Source organism: Chenopodium album, chromosome 3 (genome assembly GCF_948465745.1).
Source record: "Chenopodium album chromosome 3, dcCheAlbu1.1, whole genome shotgun sequence".
In the NCBI taxonomy this organism is placed as follows: domain Eukaryota; kingdom Viridiplantae; phylum Streptophyta; class Magnoliopsida; order Caryophyllales; family Amaranthaceae; genus Chenopodium; species Chenopodium album.
Window position 1 is genome coordinate 6,546,054 of NC_137836.1, and position 23,070 is coordinate 6,569,123.

The 23,070-nt window shown below is 33.4% G+C and overlaps 1 protein-coding gene across 1 annotated transcript; it reads left to right on the forward strand.

Annotated features, from left to right (window-relative positions):
- Window positions 1-9,397: 9,397 nt before the first annotated feature.
- Window positions 9,398-11,807, forward strand: LOC145611133 (11S globulin seed storage protein Ana o 2.0101-like). Its single transcript, XM_081666380.1, has 3 exons — window positions 9,398-9,602; window positions 10,278-10,998; window positions 11,435-11,807. Exons 1-3 carry the CDS (start codon window positions 9,398-9,400, stop codon window positions 11,586-11,588), a joined length of 1,080 nt encoding a protein of 359 aa, XP_081522506.1. The 3' UTR covers window positions 11,589-11,807.
- Window positions 11,808-23,070: the final 11,263 nt, after the last annotated feature.

A 23,070-nucleotide genomic window follows, 5' to 3' on the forward strand; every position in this document is an offset into this window, starting at 1 on the left:
AAAAAATACCATGTATATTATTGTGAATTTGTGATGATAACTTATACAAGAATTTATAAAATATTGATTTCATACAAAGAAAAAACTAGTAACCAACCACAACGAGAAACTTATTCCATTCTCTTCTAACTTTCTAAGAAAAAAAGGCAAATGACCCACTTCAACAACCTATTGTTATTCATAAAATTATAAAGTAGTTGAGTTGAACCTTTCAAACATACGTATATACATTAGTTATATTCTTATAAACCATATCTTATAAGAAACTTCCCATAATACGACGTGTTACATTAAAACGTTGAAAGCCACCAGCAGCCAGTTTAGAAGACTAATCATTGAGCCCCACCACGATCTTATATTATTTCAACCCCTCAAAATACTTAATATAATATAAACCATATATATTATGCCATATGAAAATTCTTCTTCTTCTTCTACAACATTATTATTAAACATGGCACAAAAATTGTCATGGTACTTAGCTTTGGTCATGGCGTTCTTGTTGGCTATGAGCTTGAGCGACAGCATCCACGTTGAGGCGTCGTCGATGGAGGAGAGTTGGAGATATGTTTCTAAGGATATGATAAGCATGCCTTGTGATGAAGTTTATGTAGTAAGAGAAGGTGAATCACTTCATTCTATTAGTGAAAAATGTGGAGATCCTTTTATTGTTGAAGAAAATCCTCATATTAATGACCCGGATGATGTTTTTCCGGGTCTTGTTATCAAGATTACTCCTTTTAGAAATAGGTAATTAATTTGATATTATCATTAATATTGTATTCATCATCTTCATGAAATTTCTTCTTTCTTTTTTTTTTTTTTTTTTTTTTTTTTTTTTTTGTAGTTAATAAAGTTTTTGTATAGAATGAAGCCATACTGAATATGTTTAAGTATAATATGGTTTTGCTGGTAATAATATGTAAATATTACTGGAAATTTCTATAGTTTTTCTTTGGAATATAGACCGTACTTTGTTTCTTTAAATTTTGTTTCATATTCTTTCCATTTTTATTTGTTCTTTTTATCTTACATAAATCTATATACAAGAGACAAAAAAGTTAAAGTAAGAACTAAGCATTTTCAATGGTATACATAAAAAAACGTGTTTATTGTAAAAATTATTGAAAATATCTTGCATGTAGCTTAGCTTAATCGTTAAAGTGATAAACTCCGTATTTACTTAAAGGTAAAACAAATACAATGCTCAACCAAACTACACCATTTGTGAAATTTTGATTATGTAGAAAAAAATATACATTAAACAAAATAATTTATGCAAGCTTAGGTAACCATTGACTAATATGGTGGCTGTTTTTTCCTCCAAAAAAAAAAATATATGGTCGCTCAATAGTTAATACTAGTATAATATAACTTAGAAATCTGAATGAAAGCAAACTATATTTCCTTATTGCTTGCCTTTGGAGATAATTGGTTAAAACGAAATAGAGGAAATTTTCATTTCAATATTTATTTATTAATTATTAATTATTATTATTATTATTATTATTATTATTATAAAAATATCAAAACCTACAAAATCAATCAATTTACAAGAAATTGGTGGGGAGCCGAGATACAATCTGGGCCCCCACCCCTCTAGCTATAACGAACCCGATCCTGCTGAAGATGTGAGCAGCTGCACGAGAACTTATATCCTGAGTCTTAGCGAACGCATGGACCTGCTTTAGCAACGCAATAGCATCCTTCTCTAATTCCCTCAACGAAGAAAAGAAGAAAGGAATAAAACCATAGCCAATAGCCCTGCAACGCGCCCCATACTTGTCCCACTTCCGCTGAGCCACCGCTGACACAACACGATCAGGAACGAAGTCAGACAACCCCGATTGTGTCAAAGGTGAAGACCCTGTCAAGTCAACACATACATCAAGGCCTCTATCCCAGGAATAAAGCAACACATCTGCTGGTCGAAGATCCTCGTCGTTCCCTCCAGTCAATCCAACGTTAAACTCCTTTCGAGCAGAAATCCCAGACCGAAAACAAATATCAACAAGGGTGTCACGAACAACATTGTGCCAATGTTTAATACCCACCATCCCAGCACAAGACACTGCAAGAGCAACTGCACCCTTCTAACAATTATAATAATAATTATTATTATTAGGAAAAATTGCTAAAAATAATACAACCTTTGGCCCATTCTTTTTTAATAATACAACCTTTGGATTATTTTGTAATAATACAACCTTTAGGGGGTGTTCATTTTAAACAAGATAAAATCAAATTTTCAGTGGACTTTGAGGTTAAGAAAGGGGACGAATGAGTTTTTGGTGGTGGGGATGAGGAAGGATGGAATATCCCCTCCCCTTCTCCCACCTCAAAACTCACCGAAAATTCGATTTTATCTTGTTTAAAATGAACATCCCCTTAAGGTTATATTATTACAAAATAATCAAAAGGTTGTATTGTTGAAAAAGAATGGGACAAAGGTTGTATTATTTTTAGCAATTTTTCCTTATTATTATTATTATTATTATTATTATTATTATTATTATTATTATTATTATAAAAATCTACCAAGTCAATCAAGAAATTAGTAGGGAGCCGAGATATAATCTGGGCCCCCACCCTTCTAACAATAGCGGATCTGATCTTGTTGAAGATGTGAGCAACTGCACAAGCACTAATATCATAAGTCCTAGCGAACGTATGAACCCGCTTTAGCAACGTAACATAATGAAGCTTAATCAAACTATTATAAACTAAAAATAGTTTAACAGAACACTTAAAGGAGTGAAACTAGCTCTTATAAACCAACAAACACAAAAACGAAATTTTGAAACCTTCTTGTTTAAAGGTCTCGGATGCTTGAAACCAACTCCTACCGTCTTGGATCGTACTTTCGAATTGTCGTTGGAAGAACTGGTAGAATAGTTGATAAAAGGACGGAATAACTTTTGTTGTTGATGTGCCAAACTTTGAATTGTAAGGGTTACATACTTACATGAGAAACATAGGACATGGACTAAAGGCAAAATGGACGGTAAAAAGAGAATGCCAAGGCCACCAAGCGTGATAAGAGTCACTTAGCTTGTGACTTGGTACCTTGAACAAGTACCATTTGTTGACAAATATAATTTATTATTTATTATAATTTCCCTATCTACAATATAGTGAAAGTGTTTATATTGTCAATACATTTTAATATCTATTGCTCATTATCATATTAAGAATTGACATGTGTATATGTGGAAATAAACACACAATAATATTCAAAGGGTTTATTGTCCATACCTTTAATGGTAGATTAATTGGTTGGTGTAAAATCCCTTTCTAATTAGCTCCAATTAATAGTTGTTTGATTCAAGTTGTCTCATATGATGAGCTTATGTTGTATGTATGTCAACCTCTAGCAACAATGGCTATTGTGTATTAAAACGTATATATTTTCATTTTCATATACATAATAATAATTATAAAAACATCATATTAATAAAACTATACATTAAGGCAAATCTAACAAGATTCCACGTCAGAGTATTGGCCATGTTTGGTAATTAGCTTTTGGTTGGCTTTTTGATTGACTTTTTCCTTTTTATTTTCATCAAACAGTCAAAAAACGTGTTAAGTATATGGCTTTTTAGCTAGTTGAAAAGACGACTTTTTTGTCAAAACCAAAAAACTAGGGTTCGTTTGGCATTGATGTGATTTTCTGTTTTTGGGTTTTTTGTTTGCTAAAAGTATATGATATATTTCTCATAATGAAACAAAAATTATACTCCATCCGTTTTTAAATACTTGCTTCATTTCTCTTGGACACGCATGCCAATACTAATCTTTGATCACTAATATCTTTAAGTATCAATAAGTATAAATTCTAACAATTGAAAATTAATAATCTATTCATTGAGATGATTTTAACAAGTATTCACAAAACTATATTTTTTCTTATGTATAAATCACAAACATTAGTAAAAGTAGAACAAATAAATAGTGCAAAAAATAGAAATGGAGCAAGTATTTAAAAACGGATGGAGTATAAACTTATTAAAATCATAATAATTTTGAAAACTGACGACTGAAAAGTGAAAACACCTTTTTCTTGTTTTCTGTTTTTGGGTTTTTTTAAAAAACAAAACAAAAAAAAAAAAAAAAAAAAAAAAAAAAAAAAAAAAACTGAAATAAAAAATGATGCTAAACAAGCCCATAGTTTTTTTTTTATTTTGGCTTTTCATTAATGTAATTACCTTATAGATTAACCATAATTATTTATGGTCAAAATTTTCAAAATTTGTTTCAAAAAATGAAAATGCGGTAAAATAAAAATACAGGGATGAAAGAAATATTAATTATAGGCATCATGGCCAACTTTAGGGGTGATCCACCAGGAATGGGCCTACGGCCTACATAACAATGATACGATTGCCTTTTCGAATTAATTAATTCTAGACAATTTCACTATTGCAATTAGGGCTGCACACAGTTTGGTCTGGACCGTAACCAAACCAGACCAAACCGCATTTTAGCGGTTTGGTTTGGTTTACGGTTTGGTTTCGATTTTTTGAGAAATACGGTTTGCGGTTTGGTTTGGTTTTTCAAAAATTATAAACCAAACCAAACCGTAAACCAGTAAACCGCATTTTAATATTTATATAATTTTAAAATAAATTAAAATAGTTATTATATATTATAAAAAAAATATAAAAAAAAACATGAAAAATCATTAGAAGACTTAACGGTCAGTATACTACTATACTCTATACTCAATCTCAAATATCAATACTTAAAATTCAATTGGTCATATAACTATAATGTAGTATGATGTAGTATGAATTATTTTTTTGGACAAATGTATTATGTTTTTTTTCCACGGTTAATTTGTTATGTATAATTTTTATTATGTGTTATTGTGTTAGCACTTAGCACTTGATTAGTTGGTTGTTATTTTTATCAAAAACTTGTAGTATAATTTAATCCCTTTGGGCTTATTATTTGAACTTTATTATAAGTTTATTAATATTTGACAATTTTTAGGAAAAAATGTCGTCTCATCATAAAGCGCAAACCAAACCGTACCAAACCGCATTATTACGGTTTAGTTTGGTTTGGCTTCAATACTAATATGGTTTGGTTTGGTTTGGAAAATTGACCAAACCGTATTTTGCGGTTTGGTTTGGTTTAGACTCAAACCGCACCAAACCAGACCATGTTCACCCCTAATTGCAATGAGAAAAAAGAGTTCATTTAATCCAGTTTTCTACAAGGTAAAGAAATGAAAAAATAATCTCATTAAAGCTAGAATAAAATTTGAAAAAAAAAAGCGATATGAGTAATTAAATTTAATGAGTAATTAAATTTAATATACCCTTACGTTTCATAATGATTAACATACTTTATTATTCGGTTAATATATTACAAGAGAGGGGTGAATTGTAGTATGTTTCTTAGTGCCTATTTTTCAAATAATATAAAATAGACTGCTATAAGTGATAGATATTAAATTTAGATAATATTTGTCGGATATATTTGTATATATTTTGTATAATTATCTTATTAGATTCCTAACGTGATTAGGGTTAGGCTTGTAACATTATATAAAGTGATCAATGGTACACACTCCAATTTGAGGAGTTTTCCCGAAATCTAACAATAACGAACTTAGACAGTGCAAAACTGATTTTATGAGGAAACCACTAGTGGAAAAAAGTCTATTTGTAACGGGTTAATCGTAACGGACATGTTGTTGCCCGTTACAATAACATCATTCGTAACGGGAAAAATTAATGTCCGTTACAAAAAAATTTCAATCCGCGTAAAAAATGAGTATTTGTAACAGACATCTGAAATGCCAGTTACGAATAATGAGTTATTCGTAACGGACATTTCAAATGTCCGTTACGAATAACCCATTATTCGTAACGGACAGTGCCCGTTACGAATAACAATGGCCATCCGTAACGGCCGCATACGTAACGGACGCTGCCCGTTACGGATGACCCTTTTTTCCCCGTTACGGATGAGGATTTTTCCACTAGTGAACCTTCCTTGGTCCAACTGGAAGTAAAACCTCGATCTACAGATTTCCAAACCACACACTTCACTAATTGAAGTAAAAATGGAGGAAAGAGAGAGGTACTTGGGGAGGGACTGAGGGAGTTAATTAGAGGAGAAACCGTAGGAATGGGGCCCCACAAATGAAATAATTGGACGGAATTCGTTAATGGATAGTGCTAGACAAATGTTTGTCATCTTATAGATAATTGTTTACTAATATTTAAAAAAAGGGGGGGGGGGTAATTGTTCACAAAACAACCTATCTTTGGGATAATTCTTCACAAAATTTCCTTAGATTGATATACTTAGGGCTTGTTTTGATTTGCTGAATTGAGCTGAACTGAACTGAACTGAGCTAAGCTGAACTGAATTGTTTATGAGAGAAGGAAATTAGGAATTGAAATGAAATAAAGCGGAAGAGAACAAGTCCTTACTTAGTTACTTAGGCCCCGTTCTCTTCACCTTAATTTTGCTGAACGGAAATTATTTTTACCGAACTGGAATTATTTTTACTGAACTGGAATTATTTTTGCTGAACTTAAATTATTTTTATTGAACTTAAATTAATTTTACTGAGCTGAAATTATTTTTGCTGAACTGAAATTATTTTTACTGATTTTCTATTATAAATCTTCTTTAATGAAACTGAATTTTGCTGAACTGAACTTATTTTTACTGAACTGAATTTTTTTTTACTTAACTGAAATTAATTTTACTAAACTGAACTTATTTTTACTGAACTGAAATTATTTTTACTTAATATTATTTTTTTAAGGTGAAGAGAACAGGGCCTTATAGGTAAAACAAATACAATGCTCAACCAAGCTACACCGTTTAAGAAATTCTTATTAAGTAGAAGAAATAAAAATCAAATAAAATATTGAATGCAAGCTTAAGTATAATTATTGACGAATATTGTGGCTTAAAAGTACTCTAACTTAGAAATTTGATGTAGAAGGCTAATGAAACAATGATTCCTTGTTGTGTATCTTTGGAGCTAGTAAATATGTTAGTACTTCGTTATTTATTAAGGGTAATGCTATATGTAGCCATAAGTATTAAGGATAAACATTTAATATCTTTTCTAATTTGATACTCCGTAGTAATTTAGGAAAATCATGCGTAAATTAATGTAATTAATATTATAATTTTATTTATTATTTTTTTTTCCCATTTTTAGCTCCTTATATGTAATCTAATAGGGTAAGGGTTATGTTTATCATTTAACATTCATTATAAATTTATAATTGATAGAGTATAAAACATATTCATAGACCTCAACCATCAGTTTAAGCTTTTGATTAAGTTGGTCTATTAACATGGTATCAGAGTCAGCGTGACACAAAGGTCACGGGTTCGAATCTCATCTACCCCCACTTTCAAGTGGAATATTAAGCGTTGGGTATGAGGAGGATCCATGTTGCATTCACACTTCTAGCTCAAATGGTCTCTTGTGTGAGGAGGCGTGATAGAGTATAAAACATATTTCTGGGCCTCAACCATCAGCTTAACCTTTTGGTTGAGTTGGCCCATTAACAATTATTATCCAATCTACAATAATGAAAGTGTTTATATTGTCAATACAATTAAATGCTTTTGCTAATTATCATATTAAGAATTGACTTGTGTATGTGGAAATAAACACTAAATAATATTCAAAGGTTTTTATTGTTCATACTTTCATTGGTAGATTACTTGGTTGGTGTATAATCCCTTTCTAATTAGCTCCAAATAATAATCGTTTAATTCATGTTAGTTTGTCTCATATGATGATATTACGTTGTATTGTCTACTTCTAGCAAGTAGCAACTATGGTGATTGCAATTGGTGCTCTCGTTTTTTCTCCCTGTCTCGGTCTCTCCTTTTCTTTGTGTGCGCAATGCGTAAAATGGTAGGTAGGCCGTTGATTTATTAAGGATATAGACTAACAAAGTAATACTTCATTTTCATTTGCACCAAGCTTTATTAAGGAGTATGTTTCATATAAAAACTCCAATAAAAATAAAATATGTTTCATATAAAAACCCCAATAAAAATAAAATAACTGAGGGAAAATAAGTAAATTTCAAACAAAAGAAAGCAAGAAAAGTAGTATAAGTTATAGTAATAAGGATAGTGAGAGATACCAAAGTTTTGACTTAAGCCCTGTTCAGTTCACCTTATTTTTGTAGAACTTAATTATTCTTATTAAACTGGTATTATTTTATGCTGAATTTAAATTATTTTTACTGAACTAGATCAATTTTACTAAACTAAATTATTTTTGCTATTGCCTCAAAAAAAAAAAAAAAAAAATTGCTAAACTGAAATTATTTTTACTTATTTTCTAATATATTTTTTAAAAAATTTACTGATTTTTATAGAACTGAAATTATTTTTATTTTTATTAAACCGAAATTAATCTTATTGGACTAAACTTATTTTTGATGAATTGATATTAATTATACTATCAATAAATTATTTTTACTGAATATTATTTTTGTAAGATAAAGTAAACTGGGATATACAAATATATAATTACTACGTAAAATAAGTTCAAGATGTTAGAAAATGCCTTGAATCAGTTAGTTAGAAGTTCGAACAACTATCATGGGTTCTTGTTGCACATTCCGTGCATCGGGGTCCAAGAGCAACGTGCCCTGGTTTTGACTTACATTTCTTTTTTGTTATGACCGATACAATTTTTGTTTTTGGGCCTATATTATGCTTTATGTTTTAGGATTATTTGTATATTTTCCAAGGGTCCAAATCATCACCCCCTTTCCTCCAATTTTTTTTTTTTTTTCGTTGGTTTAGGCCTGTCCAAAGTACCCATTGACTTGATCCACTTAAGCCCAATAAGAGGTGGCCCTCTTTTAACCTGCCCATTATCAACTCGATCCACCCAATAACAAGCCGTTCACGAACATTAATACATGTAGAACAATAATTACATTTGTCTAGCTGACTTAACATAAGGAGCTAAAGACTTCATATTTACAAATATTAATCTCGCATTTTTTTTTTTTAAATCAAGCTAGGATCGTATTCATTTTGCTCTAAATTGTCATCCCTACCTAAACGTATAAATTTATTTTCACTCTCTTTACACTAAAAAGAAAATAAAAATTAAGCATTTTCACTTCGTAATCGATTAACAAATCACAAGATTAGTGTGCTACGTTACACCTATACTCCCACCACATTCTGTTACAAACATAAATTCTCATGGTCATAAGACTAATAACAATAACTACCTATAAATAAAATCCATCCCCCAAAATCAGCTATACCATACCATTTCATTCAATTGTAATATCACTTTTTCTTTAATCAAACATTATAATCTTCTATATTGCATCTCAAATTCAGAATTAAAAAAAAATAATTAAAAAAAAAAAATATGGAGAAAATGGAAATTGATCTTACACCCCAATTAGCAGCAAAAGTTCATGGTGGAACAGGAGGTACATACTATGCATGGTGTGACTCAGAACTTCCTATGTTACGCGAGGGTAACATTGGCGCTTCGAAACTTGCTCTTCAGAAATTTGGGTTTTCTCTTCCTGCTTATTCTGATTCTTCCAGAGTTGCCTATGTTCTTCAGGGTACCCTTCATTTTCTTTGATTTTTTTATTTTATTTATTGATTTTATTGTTGGTTTTTGTGTGAATATTGCAAGATTATGAATACCCAGATGTTAATTTTGATGATCATGTGATATATTTATGATTGCATTGATTGTTGATGGTTGCTTGTTAATATCTTGGTTTTATCATGATTTTGTTGTAGATTATAGTTGTCATTTGATTTGGTTAAGTAGTTTTGGAATTGGGTATTTTGATTCTGTTCATAATTTTCTTGGTTTTGAATTTTACGTTTAGTTTGGTAGTGCAATCTTGGAATTCCATTATTAATGTTGATTCTATTAAAACAATATACCCCACAAAATTTGGTTTTGATTTTGTTTTCAATGAATTTACATAAGAATATGAGAAGCTTTGCGTTGAGTTGCTGTAGGATGAATTTGATCAAATTTACTTAAAATTGCTCAATTGTATGACATTTGACAAGCATTGGATGAATATGATATGGGGGGTGTACAACATTTATCAAGTGTTATCATTATTATAGATTGATTTGTATTCCATTGATCAACGATGTAGGGGATTTGATTTCGATGTTGGTTGCATCTATCTAGCTTGCACAATATAAATGTTAGTGCATGGAGTGAACTGATTTGTGTTAAAAACTCAAAATTGTTCTGTGATTTTTTTTATCAGGTAGCGGAGTATGTGGGATTGTCCTTCCAGAAAAGGAAGAGAAAGTGATTCCGATAAAGAAAGGAGATGCAATAGCCCTACCCTTTGGCGTAGTCTCCTGGTTGTATAACAAAGAAGATACAGAACTAGTGATCTTGTTTCTTGGTGACACCTCGAAAGCCCACAAAGCAGGCCGATTCACAGACTTTTTCTTGACAGGCTCGAATGGCATATTCACTGGATTTAGTACGGAGTTTGTAGGCCGAGCATGGGACTTGGATGAAAAAACAGTGAACTCCCTTGTAGGAAATCAACCCGGGAGTGGGATCGTGCAGCTTGATGGATCAGCCAAAATGCCCGAACCTAAGAATGAGAATAGGAGGGGCATGGTGTTGAACTGTGAGGAAGCTCCTTTTGATGTGGATATTAAGAATGGTGGGAGAGTAGTGGTTTTGAACACCAAGAATTTGCCCTTGGTTGGAGAGGTTGGACTTGGGGCTGATCTTGTGAGGTTGGATGGTAGTGCAATGTGCTCCCCTGGCTTTTCCTGTGACTCTGCCCTTCAGGTCACCTACATTGTTCGGGGAAGTGGCCGAGTTCAAGTTGTGGGTATTGATGGAAGAAGGGTGCTGGAAACTACTGTGAAGGCAGGGCAGTTGTTTATAGTTCCAAGGTTCTTTGTCGTCTCCAAGATTGCTGATCCTTCGGGGATGGAGTGGTTCTCTATCATTACTACACCCAAGTAAGCCTTTCACTCTCTATGTTTCTTGCCCTTGAAATCTTTTAGATCGTGCTCTGATCAGCATCTTCTGATGTGCTCTTAATTTCCTGACACGTTATGTTATGCTTGTTTATCTGAACAATCCATAATTTAGGTCCCTTACAAGATGTTACTTATCGTCTTGACCGAGCACCATAAGCATGAACAAAAATGACTTGACTTGCTAGCAACTGAGCACATCTACAATACATTTCAGTGCTACTGATGAAACTCATACTAGTTCTTAGTATATATTGGTTGCCTAATTTGTTTAGCTTAACTTCCATAAACAAACTCACTTCATCCTTTTTAGTGATGCTGGCATCAAATTTGAACAAGATAAACTTTTCAATTCTTTTGTTTGAAGTCTTTTTCCAACTGGATTTATCTTAAATGATTTGTGTTGTGGTGTTTTCAGCCCAATATTCACACACTTAGCCGGAAAGACCTCAGCATGGAAAGCACTATCCCCTGAAGTACTGCAGGCAGCCTTCAACGTGAGCCCAGAGATAGAGAATCAGTTCAGATCAAAGAGGACTTCGGATGCAATCTTTTTCCCCCCACCTAACTGAGCAGATCAAATCACCGATTTCTTCATTGCTTCAAGTTGTCCGATTTAGTAGTATGACCTTTGATGTGTCTCGTCTAGCACCATCTTACTGAACTAACTAATGTTTCAATTCTGTCTTAGCCTTTGTTTGTGCTATTAGTGTAATGACTTCTTCTACGAAGAAAATTTTGAAATTTGTAATAGAGGATGGCTTTTGCTGCCATCAGAAGAGGCTAGTATGTAACAGCTAGTATGTAACTAGTACTAAACGCTAGCTTTCAAACTGATGCATGATGCTATGAATGAATCATGAGATAATAAATTTTGTTATAATAAATTTGATTATGGAGTATCTCTTAATTAAGGGTGTTCCATTTTCTTCCTAACTATATGAATGGTCAGGTGAATTTAACATCTTTGGTAAGCTTGGATGAATGGTTGAATTTAGCTTGATACTTGTTTGTCCGGGCTGTATACATATGCGTGTCCGGGGTGTGTCCAGTAAAGAACCTCTGCATATGTTATGGGAATGTCATGATAATAACCCTTGTATAATTTGGAATGTTCAACTATCGTTTTTTTAGATACTCAGAGAGCAAGCTTAAAGACTTAAAAGTTCCTATAATACCGTCATTGAAACTAGTAAGGGTGTGCTCGTCACAACTATTGCAAAGGTTGGGAGATGAAGTTAGCACTGGGGCTGAAGATAGGTGATGGTGATATGCTATATGTAATTTTTTTTTTTCTTAAATAATAATAATAATTAATAGTGTGCTTAGTAAATGAGGGCCGCTTTCAAAAAAAAAAAAAAAAAAAAAAAAGAAAGTACACGAGAGCCAGTAGAGGTATTAGAGGTCCTTCACCACGAAATTGGAACCATAATTATCAGGTTATGGAACCAAATCCATGTTGGTAAAATAACTGTTGAAATTAATAACAAACAAAAGATTAGAACTTTCCTGGATTGAAGATCCCAAACTCACAGTCGCGCCGTGGAACAAAATCCACTTGACATGATTGAGTCAAGCTCACTGTTCACAGCTTCCTTCTAGAAGGTTGCATCTACTGAACTCATAGCTTCTTCAAACGATTTCGGATCTTCATCCACAACCTGTAGACACAACATGATCTCATCTAGATCATCTTCGAATTCACCTAGATTTCCGCACTCTGCTATAAAGGCTGTTAGGAAATCAGGTCCAAAGCTTGTCTCCACTCTTTGCCTTTTGCTTCTCCTAGGTTGAATCTCACTTTCAATCCTAGGGGAAGCATCTTCTGGCTCTGCAGATGAAGAAACTGAAGAAACATCGTTAGTAACTAAGTTTTTCTTCAAAGGAAATACATGTTCAAAGAACTCTGCATTACGAGATTCAGATATAGAGCGATCTTCCAGACTCATAAACCTGTATGCGGCACTATTCTCATCATAGTGTAGGCGTCGCTCGAAGTGCGCCTACGTTGAAAGCATGTGTGAATATGCTTGGCACTCATAGGAAGTGGGAATTGACATATACGATTAGGGACAACGATTAGGGACAAATAAAGTAGGGAGCCGCCAACAAGTTTTTAAGGAACTTGTAAACCGTTCACGGATCATAAAAGACAACCACGATAAGGGACAACGATAGGCAACAACGATTGACCCGTGAAGGTTACACCCCATTCATAATCCATGAGATTACTAACTCCATATGGTTCGGAACCACGAAAGGAGGATCGGGGATGATGGTACGAAGTGAGTCATGGAGTCACATTCGCCCGTATTGGCCTCTACTCGATTCTTATAGTGAAAAGTGATTCCTGTGATCTCAAAGGCATACAAACAAAATATTCAATTCGCTCCAAACTATTATTTAGCTAAATTGGTTGAATATTAATGCACACATTATTCTAAAATATTGGTGATCACTTCAATTAATAACAAGATTAAAAAGGATCCTAAACCGGTTGTCCAAATTATCTTATTAGGCGTGATTTTCAATTACATATTCCCTTTAACATGCAATATGGTGATCAATAAAAAATATAATAGAATAAACATTAATATTGGAAACAATTTAACCACAATTCCAACAACATAAAATTGTTAGAAAAATAATAGAAATAAAAGGAACATAATTCTTACTTTGATTCTGTTTGTTTGCAACTACAAAATAATAAACGAGTTAGTAACTTCAAGGAAATAATAAAACAATAATTAAATTAAATTAAATAAAGTAGAGTTGATTTGGGGCCAAACCCTCAAACAGTTCTACCTTTCACGCCTTGGCTTAAGGATGGAACCACGAGTAAAGTATGGACTCCTTTGAGCACTTGAAGAAGGAATTTTGAAATGAGAAGGGTAGGCTAGTGTTTAGGCTAAAGCATAGAAGAGAGAAAAATAAACCAGAGAGTTCATTCATGCTCCGTACATCAGAAATGAGGGGGTATTTATAGGGAAAATGTGCTGAGGGAGCACACGGAACCCTAATATGATAAAAACCCTAAAAAAGTATCCCGCGACACGACAAACTGTACCGTGACACGGGAAGTCCCATCGTCCGACGGGAAACATTCCCATGACACGGTGCAATTTTGGTGTGACGCGGGAAGTTTTCAGAAAACGGAGAAGAAAACGCGTTAAGGGTTTACGCGGAAAAGACACGGAATGTCCCGTGTCACGGCAGATTTCCCGTGTCACGGGACATTCCACCGTCAGACGGGAAGGATTCCCGTGACACGGTGGGTACCTGCCGTGGCGCGGGAATTCCCAGCCCACTTTTCCGTCTAAATACATTTTTAACCCTAATTTCATTCGACATTTTAAGTGCCGATTGATAATTTCGGGCTTTTTCTGAATTATTATTATTTTGGGCTAAAATAAAAATAAATAAAAGGTTTGGGCCAAAAATAAATAATAAAACAATAAAATAAAAAAGGTTTGGGCTAAAATTAAATAATAAGTTTGGGCTGAAATTAAAACTATGCTTTTACCAAACATCAAGACTAATCCATGGACCGTTCGAAAATACGAATTTAATCAAATACGATTTTTTAAGCACTCTCGGGATTAAATACCGAACCCGACCAATAGTGGCGGTGAAAGGTTGTTCATCATCGGGTTTGGTTTTGGGGAGACATTTTTAGGTGTCTACACATAGCCAATGAATACTGTATCATAGGTCCTAGAACCTATAGTTGAGCGCTTGAACGATGGATAGCCCACCTTAGCTAGACACCCCCACACTTTCATGTGATTCAAGTTTGGGGCATAATCCTTCCATATTTCATATGGAGTCTTGTCTAACTTCTTGTGAGTTACTCTATTCTGTACATAATTAGCTGATAGAACCGCTTCACCCCACAAATTGTCTGGCAACCCGGAACTCAGGAGCATTGCATTCATCATTTCCTTCAAGGTCCTATTTTTCCTATCCGCCACACCATTTTGCTGCGGAGTATACGGGGCAAATACTTCGTGAATGATTCCCTCACTTTCACATAAGTCCTTGAGGAAATCGGAGCCATATTCTCCACCCCTATCTGAGCGAACTCTCTTTATTTTCCGCTCCAACTGATTTTCTACCTCTGCCTTATACACAAGAAACTTGGACTCAGCTTCATCCTTCGTCCTTAAAAGATACACCTTGCTATATCTCGAACAATCATCAACGAAGGTGATATAGTAGCGTTTCCCGCCTCTACTTTCCAAGTTCTTAAAGTCTGCTAAATCTGAATGAATTAGCTCAAGTGGTGGGGTCTCTCTCTTCGTGACAGATTTGTAGGGTTTCTTCACGAATTTAGACTCCGCACACACTTCACATTTTTCAAATCCATCTAATGACATATTTGGGAGCAATTTTAAACTTTTCATTTGTTTTAATTTTGTTGCACCAACATGACCCAATCTACTATGCCATAATTCAAAGGACTCGACAATATAAGCAGAAGTAGAAATCTTATTCATTGAAGGAACAGTTACAATCTCAAGAACAAATAGGCCCCCACTAAGGTAACCCTTTCCAACATACTCCCCATTACGGGTTAACACAAGTTTATTAGCATCAAAGACTAACTTAACTCCTACTTTTTTCAACAAAGCACCAGAAATTAAATTTCTACGAAGAGAAGGAACATACAGCACATTGTGAAGAGCCAAGGTCTTCCCTGAAGTCAGCTTCAGAACCACTTTGCTTGCCCTTTCCAAGTACCTCAAAGCTGCTTGAATTTCCCATGTAGACTTGTTCACTTTCCTTTGCTTCTTCCATACTGACAAACAGTTCCTTGTTAGCACATAAGTGTTTAGATGCACCAGTGTCCACGATCCATTCACTGTTGTTCTCAACCAGGTTGACTTCAGAAACAACTGCAGCGATGACATCTTCATCCTCATTCTCAACCAGATGAGCCTGGCCCTTGATTCCTCCACTCGATTTCAGATTTTTCTTCTTCTTGTTTTTGCATTGTGAAGCAAAGAGCCCCACTTCACCACGTGACCAACACTTGATAGTGACTTTCTTCCCAATCTTGCCCTTAGCTTGGAGATTTCCCTTCTTGTTAGAGCTCCCCTTCTTGGCACGATTATCACCTGCTTTCTTGTCAGAGTCAGCACCAGATTCAACAAGGTTAGCCTTGATTGCTAACACATTCTTTGTCTTAGAGGAAACATCCTTAAGCATGTTGGCTTCCTCAATCTTCATGTGGCTCACAAGTTCTTCTAGGGTTAAATCCCTCTTTTTATGCTTGAGGTGATTTCTATATTCAAACCAGGAATCAGGTAATTTTTCAATCAAAACATTAGCCTGAAGGATTTCACACATCTTCATACCCTGAGTAAGAATTTCAGCAACATAATTTTCATACACATGGACTTGGTCCATAATAGGCTTTATATCAACCCATTTGAAATTCAACCAATTTCCAGACACATACTTCTTTTTCCCAACATCATCAGCACCATATTTCTTCTCTAAAGACTCCCACATCTCCTTAGCAGATTTCATATTAACATACAAATCAAATATGTTGTTTTTCATGTTGTTCAAAAGATGACCTCTAACAAATTTATTATCACGATCAAATTTCTTGATTTCAGATTCATTAACAATAACAGTAGTGGTCCTTTGACTAGAGCCAGATTCTTTATTCCCAGGAACAGGAGTAATAGGAATTTCAATCATGGTATTGGTTTGCTCAATAGGTTTTGGAGCATCCCTAAACAAAACATAATCAATTTCTACTTGTTCAAAAGCAATCAACATCCTTTGTGACCATCTTTTATCATTAATTCGATCAAGAGACTCAACCTTAGACACATCTAGGTATAGACGAGTTTGAGAATTGCTAGTCATGATATCAACAGAATAAATCAAATATTTCGCTTCTAAATTGTTGGTAAAATAACTGTTGAAATCAATAACAAACAAAAGATTAGAACTTTCCTGGATTGAAGATCCCAAACTCACAGTCGCGCCGTGGAACAAAATCCACTGCCTTAGAAGCGAAATACGCCACCACCGGTACAAGTTTCCTAGTGACGCACACCCCCCAAGTTTAACGCAACTCTCTCCGTAATCCGTGCACCCGAACTCGAAGAGTGGAATTGCTCAAGAACTGTTCAGATCTCAAAAGGTAGGTTTGTGTTTTCGGCTAGAAGTGAATTAATCTCATGAAAAAGCAAGGCTCGTATTTATATGAGTCCCGGAAAAAGGAAACACGCAAAGCAAACCGACCTAAGAAAAAAAGGCGGGCCCGATCGGGCAAGATGTCGCCGATCGGGCGCGAGATCGAGTTTCTCCAGACCTGGTGTCGCGCCCGATCGGGCGATCTAGAAACCCTATCCCAGGCGAGCCATCGGGCGAAGCCGCCCGATCGGGCTCGTCAAAAAACCCGAGTCCGCCACCCGATCGGGCTCGTCAAAAACTCGAGTCCGCCGCCGGTCGGGCGAAGGCCGCCCGATCGGGCGCGAGAGTTCTCCTATTTTCCTTGGCCACCTCCGCCCGATCGGGCGCGAGCATCCGTTTGCATTACCTATTTCCAACAATCCATATTCCATTACAGAGTAGTATGGTACATTTTCCTTCCCAAGCTAAATCCCCTACTATGTGAAAGGTTAGGAGAAATGGCCGGTTCGGCTACTTCTTAACAGCCTCTAGCTTCTTGTACAAAAATGTAATAATAGTTTGTAAAACACTCAAATTTTATTTATTTATTTATTTATTTATTTTTGACAAAGGTTTAAACAAATTACATATATATAGAAAAGCAAATTGAAAGTTGCGCTGCTTCAGCCGCTATTTGGTGAGCTCGATGAACCCGCCTTCTATCCGCCTTATGAACATCGCAGTGTCTGAAAGAAGCCCCGAGCAGCTTGATTTTGCGAATGATCCAAAGTAGATTAATGTCACCTTGTTCATTACCTCTAAGGAGAGTAACTACTAGATTATAAGAATTGGTAAAAATGGTGACTGACTGAATATCGGCGCTTAAGGCTCAACGAAGGCCATACAAACAAGCTAAAGCCTCCGAGTGTAACGTCGTAGTACATAACCCAAAATTATTGCCGCCTCTAATCCTCTGATCTATCACGTCCTGATTATCCATGCACCAAGCCATCCTTGCTATATTTGAATCTACAAACCACGAACCGTCTATTTGGATTGAAATCATCCTTGGTGTAGCAGCATATTCCCCCAATTGCGCTGCATAAAAGCCCGGTTGTGTTGTGCAGGTAGGAGTTAAGCAAGGAGTGTGGAAAGGTGTAATAGTAGGATCACCCTGTATAAAGAGAGTATGTGATTGAAGTACTTCCAGAACTTGCAAAAGGATTGGTCGAGGAGGTGAAGAATCCGAACGGAAAACCCTGTTCGTTATTCCGAAATAACCAGAGACTCCAAAGAGTACCAATAAAGGTACCAATGCGGGGACTTGAAGTCCCATCCTTACTAATGAAAAATCGGATATAATATTGGATCCAAACACTCAAATTTTATTAAGCAGTAATAAAAGCTACTCAAAAGCTATTGTCAAACATGTTTGGAGTATTATTTATTTACTATAAACAAATTTTTTTTTCCCTTGTTCGTAGTGTTTATGCATGGTTTATTGTGTAACGTGCAATGCGAAAAGCACATTAATTTCAAATTACCTTAATGAAATTTTGTAGAAATAGATTAAATAGTTAAATTAATAAAACTATGGTACTCTACTTTGTTAAGGAGTAATTTTTTACAAAAATATACTTTCACTAAAAATTAAAAAATAAATAAAAAATAAAAAAAAAAAAACTTAGGAAGAATTCTTTTTTAAAAAATAGAGAAAAACAAATCATGATGTCAAAAATAGTTTTGGCGGAAAAAAAAAATTAATAAGAATTTTGACATGTGTCCCTTAATGATGTCAGCATGTTTTGTTTTAGAAATAGTTAATAGATACATCACTTTTTTTAAATAAGTCTTGTATAATTGTATGTGCCTAGCCACACGGTCTGACCACTAGGGCCGGTGAAGCACCTGTGCAAATAGATCAATTGCACAGGGCCTCACAATGCAAGGGGGCCTCAAATAAGCAAAGTCCATTAATATTATAATTAAAGAAAGAAACAATTAGTCCAAGTTAATGGTTTCAAACGTTAAATTTAATTTTTTACAACTCTCATATCTCTAACATTATAATTATTAACAATTGTAGGTAAGGCCTCATTTTCTTTGTGAGATGCTAAATAAGAACAGGACCTCCATAACAGTGAGGACAACCCTGCTGACCACATTGATTAATAAGAATAATCCTGATTTATATATATGAGTAATCCTATTTATTCATAAGAGTAACTTTATTTTGTCTATAAAAGTAACTTCAATTTATTATACAATAATATCAACTAATTTAAAAATAAGAGAGTAACCCCTTTTATCATTTAACTACCCACATACGTCAAAGTAATTTCATTTATTGTTAGAGTTCATGCTTTGAACTCCATTTCTGCTGAAATGCAGAAGATTCTAGAGAGAGAGAATTCGGGAAGAAGAAGAAGAGAGAGAGTTTTTATTATTGTAAAAAAAAAAAATTATGTGAAAAGTTAACAATTACAGCAGATGAGAAAACTATTTATACGCAAGCTTTAACAAACTTCTAACAAACTCAAAATAACATAATTTTGTTAGAATAACAGCTAGCTGCTCTAACGTGGCTAGCTGACTGTATAAAGATAATCCAACATTTATTCATCATCGTAACCCCCTATTATTTATTTAATTGCCTTATTGTGAAGTGGTCACACTATGTGGCTAACTATATATAAGACTTTGTGCTTATTTTCTGTAAAAAAAACGGAAAACAAACACTATATTATGACATGAAGAAATTATTAATATTTTGAATTAGTATGTGGACGGAACGGAAGCTAGTATTCTAAATTAGTACGTAATAGACCTAATAATATATAGCATTACCGAAGCACACTAATATCAACTTGCACGAAGGAAGAAAAGACGACTTGTTTATTTATTTTTTTTTTTTAATTAATTTTTTTGACAACAAGACTTGAATATTTGAGTTGAAAGAATTAGTCGGTCGTTCCACAAAGTTTGACCTAGAACCTTTCACAAAATGACACATTGAGTAGATAGTTGGTTACTTACCTTGGCGCCTTGTTCATATTTTGACTTTCTACTTTAGACCAAAATTTGGTTGTGGTCAAGATATTGTCAACTATTTATGCTAGTTTATGAGGCATATATGTGGAAATACCGTAATTCACATTTATGTTATTATTAATCTAATGCCTTTCAAAGCTAATATAGCACATGTTGAATTAATTTATATGGAATACACGTGTGATCGTGATAAAGTTGTACTTCACCTCAAAGCCACCCTACCTCATCAATTTGAGGAAGTTGGAAATCAAACCTTTTAAATTAGTGCTCTAAATTGAGAGCTTCCACAATACTACCGTTGGTCTATTCAAAGTACGGACCCTAAAACATGTTTATCTAAAAGATGTTTTTGGGTGAAATGACTCGGTTAAATAGAGAGAGATTTTTTTTTTTTTTTTTTTTTTTAATTTTTCTTTTGTAGTAGTTAGATAGAAATTTAATACGAGTGATTAATAGTCGTGAAAAATTTATCGTCTCATTATTGCCACTTAATTTCTAAAATTGAAAATTAGGATTCCATTATAAATCTTTACCAATAAAAGTGTTAATTCTTCCGGATATTAAACAATGACAGGCATGATGGATAATTCTAACAATACCATTACTTCTATGAGCACAACAAGCACTCGTTTGTAGTCATAATTTCATACTTCCTCCGTGTTTTTGTAAGTATTATAGTTTGACCGGCACATAATTTTAGACAATTTAATTGACTTAAATAAAATAAGAGGTAAGTGGGGTAGTTGGAGTATTAAAAAATTGTAAAAGAAAGATAGTTGGGTTAATAATTTATTGAAAAGTAATGAATGTGAGAGGAAAGATATAATAATAAAAAAAATAGTAGTGGGTTTGGGCAGGGACCATGAGAGGAGAGAGATATAAGATTCATTTTTCTAAATGAGGGTGTCTATTTGATACGGTAGGAAAACTATAATCATTTGTATTTTTATAGAAAGGTTCACTAACCTAACCGTCTAAAAAAAAAAAAAAAATAATAATAATAATAATAATAATAAATAAATAAATAAATAAATAAATAAAAATAAATACATAAATAAATTAATTAATTAAAGGTTCACTAACCTTAATAGGGTAGAAATGCAAAATTTTCCCTTGTGTGACAGATTGAACTAGAGTACAACTACCTTATTTATTGTCAACCAATATATCTTTCACTATCTATTATTTTTCCTTATATTAGAACTTCTTGTTAATTTTTTTTTATTTTTCCAATCACTAGAATACTTTTTAAATTTAGAAGTTTTTAATTTAATATAACTAGTGTCCGGTCCGGGTGTTGCACCGGGTTACCACTTTGATTAAATTGTTTATTTATGAAATATATTATCAATTTATCATCCATTATGTATGTTATGCAAATATGTTAAACATAATGTTACTAATTAACAATGAGTATAGAAAGCAATTTTTAATACTCTATTGTTTGAGAATTGTTGATTTTATTCCTCTTAAGATTATCTCGTTTTCTTTTTAATTGGTGCGTGTTGTTTACAATTATATTTATTTGTATAGATGACATGAATTATTATTAGCTAAGATGGTAAATAGTTAAATCTTGTATCCTCAAGGTTTGGTGTTCGAAACCCATCAAATATTTTTTAATAATTTATACTGATTGGAGCTGAATTGAACTGAACTAAACTGAAATGAAATTAAGTAAATGTGAACAGGCCCTAATGTCACTTTGGGAGTGATATGCAGATTTTTTTACCCTTTCTTCTCACTTTCAAATCATATAATTTGTAGATAATCGACCAAAAAATTGTTAGAGTGTTGAGGCCTGATGATTAGGGTCATAACTCATTTTCCTTACGTCATTAAAAATTAAAGTATAATTTGATGATTAGGGTCATAACTCATTTTCCTTACATCATTAAAAATTAAAGTATAATTTGGACTAAATAAGCTTATATGTACATTATGAATAAAATACGCAATTTACATAATTTATAACTTTTGATGAATATGCAATCCACATTAATTCCCACAATTTCTTTAAGCAATACTAATTATATTACATTGAATTGTTATTGAAATCTTCTAAAATATTACTTCCTCGGTTCTATTAATATTGCAACAATGGACTTTTTGCATTATTCATCACTATTGTTTGACTATATAATATGATTTATACGTTAAACAAAATATAGTCATGTGAGATCTTGTTGGATTCGTCTCATAAAATAATACTTTCACAATATCAACTTTTACTCTTACAGAATTATAGATATTTAGCATATAAATGTGATTGAGATGCGTAATTTCATCCTTGTTGCAATATTAATAGAATGGAGGAAGTACTTAATTTTATAAAGCGATGTAATGCTTATCAATTACTAAAGTAAATCCCCAACATTTTTCCCAACATATATGACATCATAAGTGCATTTGGCGGGAAAAATTTTCATGTAAAAGTGACAAATATACATTTGAGAGAGAGGATAATGTCAACATATTTCTGTTTTAGTAATAGTTATTAATTGATTTATTTATATCTCAAATTCAAAATAACTTGTTTGAACCAGACCGAGTTAATATGATACATATATATATTAAAATGTGAAGCCAATTTAACTTGTTTGATCGGACAAAAGTAATCCAACTTACCCAATGCTAATGGTTGAATTTACACCACATAACTTTGTAAAACAATATACAAGTAATTGTTAGTGTTACATCTAAATTATAACAAGAAGTGCAAGAAGACAATTTGGATATTAATAAATTCTTTATCCATCTCTACAGCAAAGTGTGGTCAGAATACAACTAATATTTTCTTTTTCCTTTGGTTTGGCTTTAATTCAGAAAGCACTATAAATACACAACTTTTCTAAAGATTCAAAGCACACC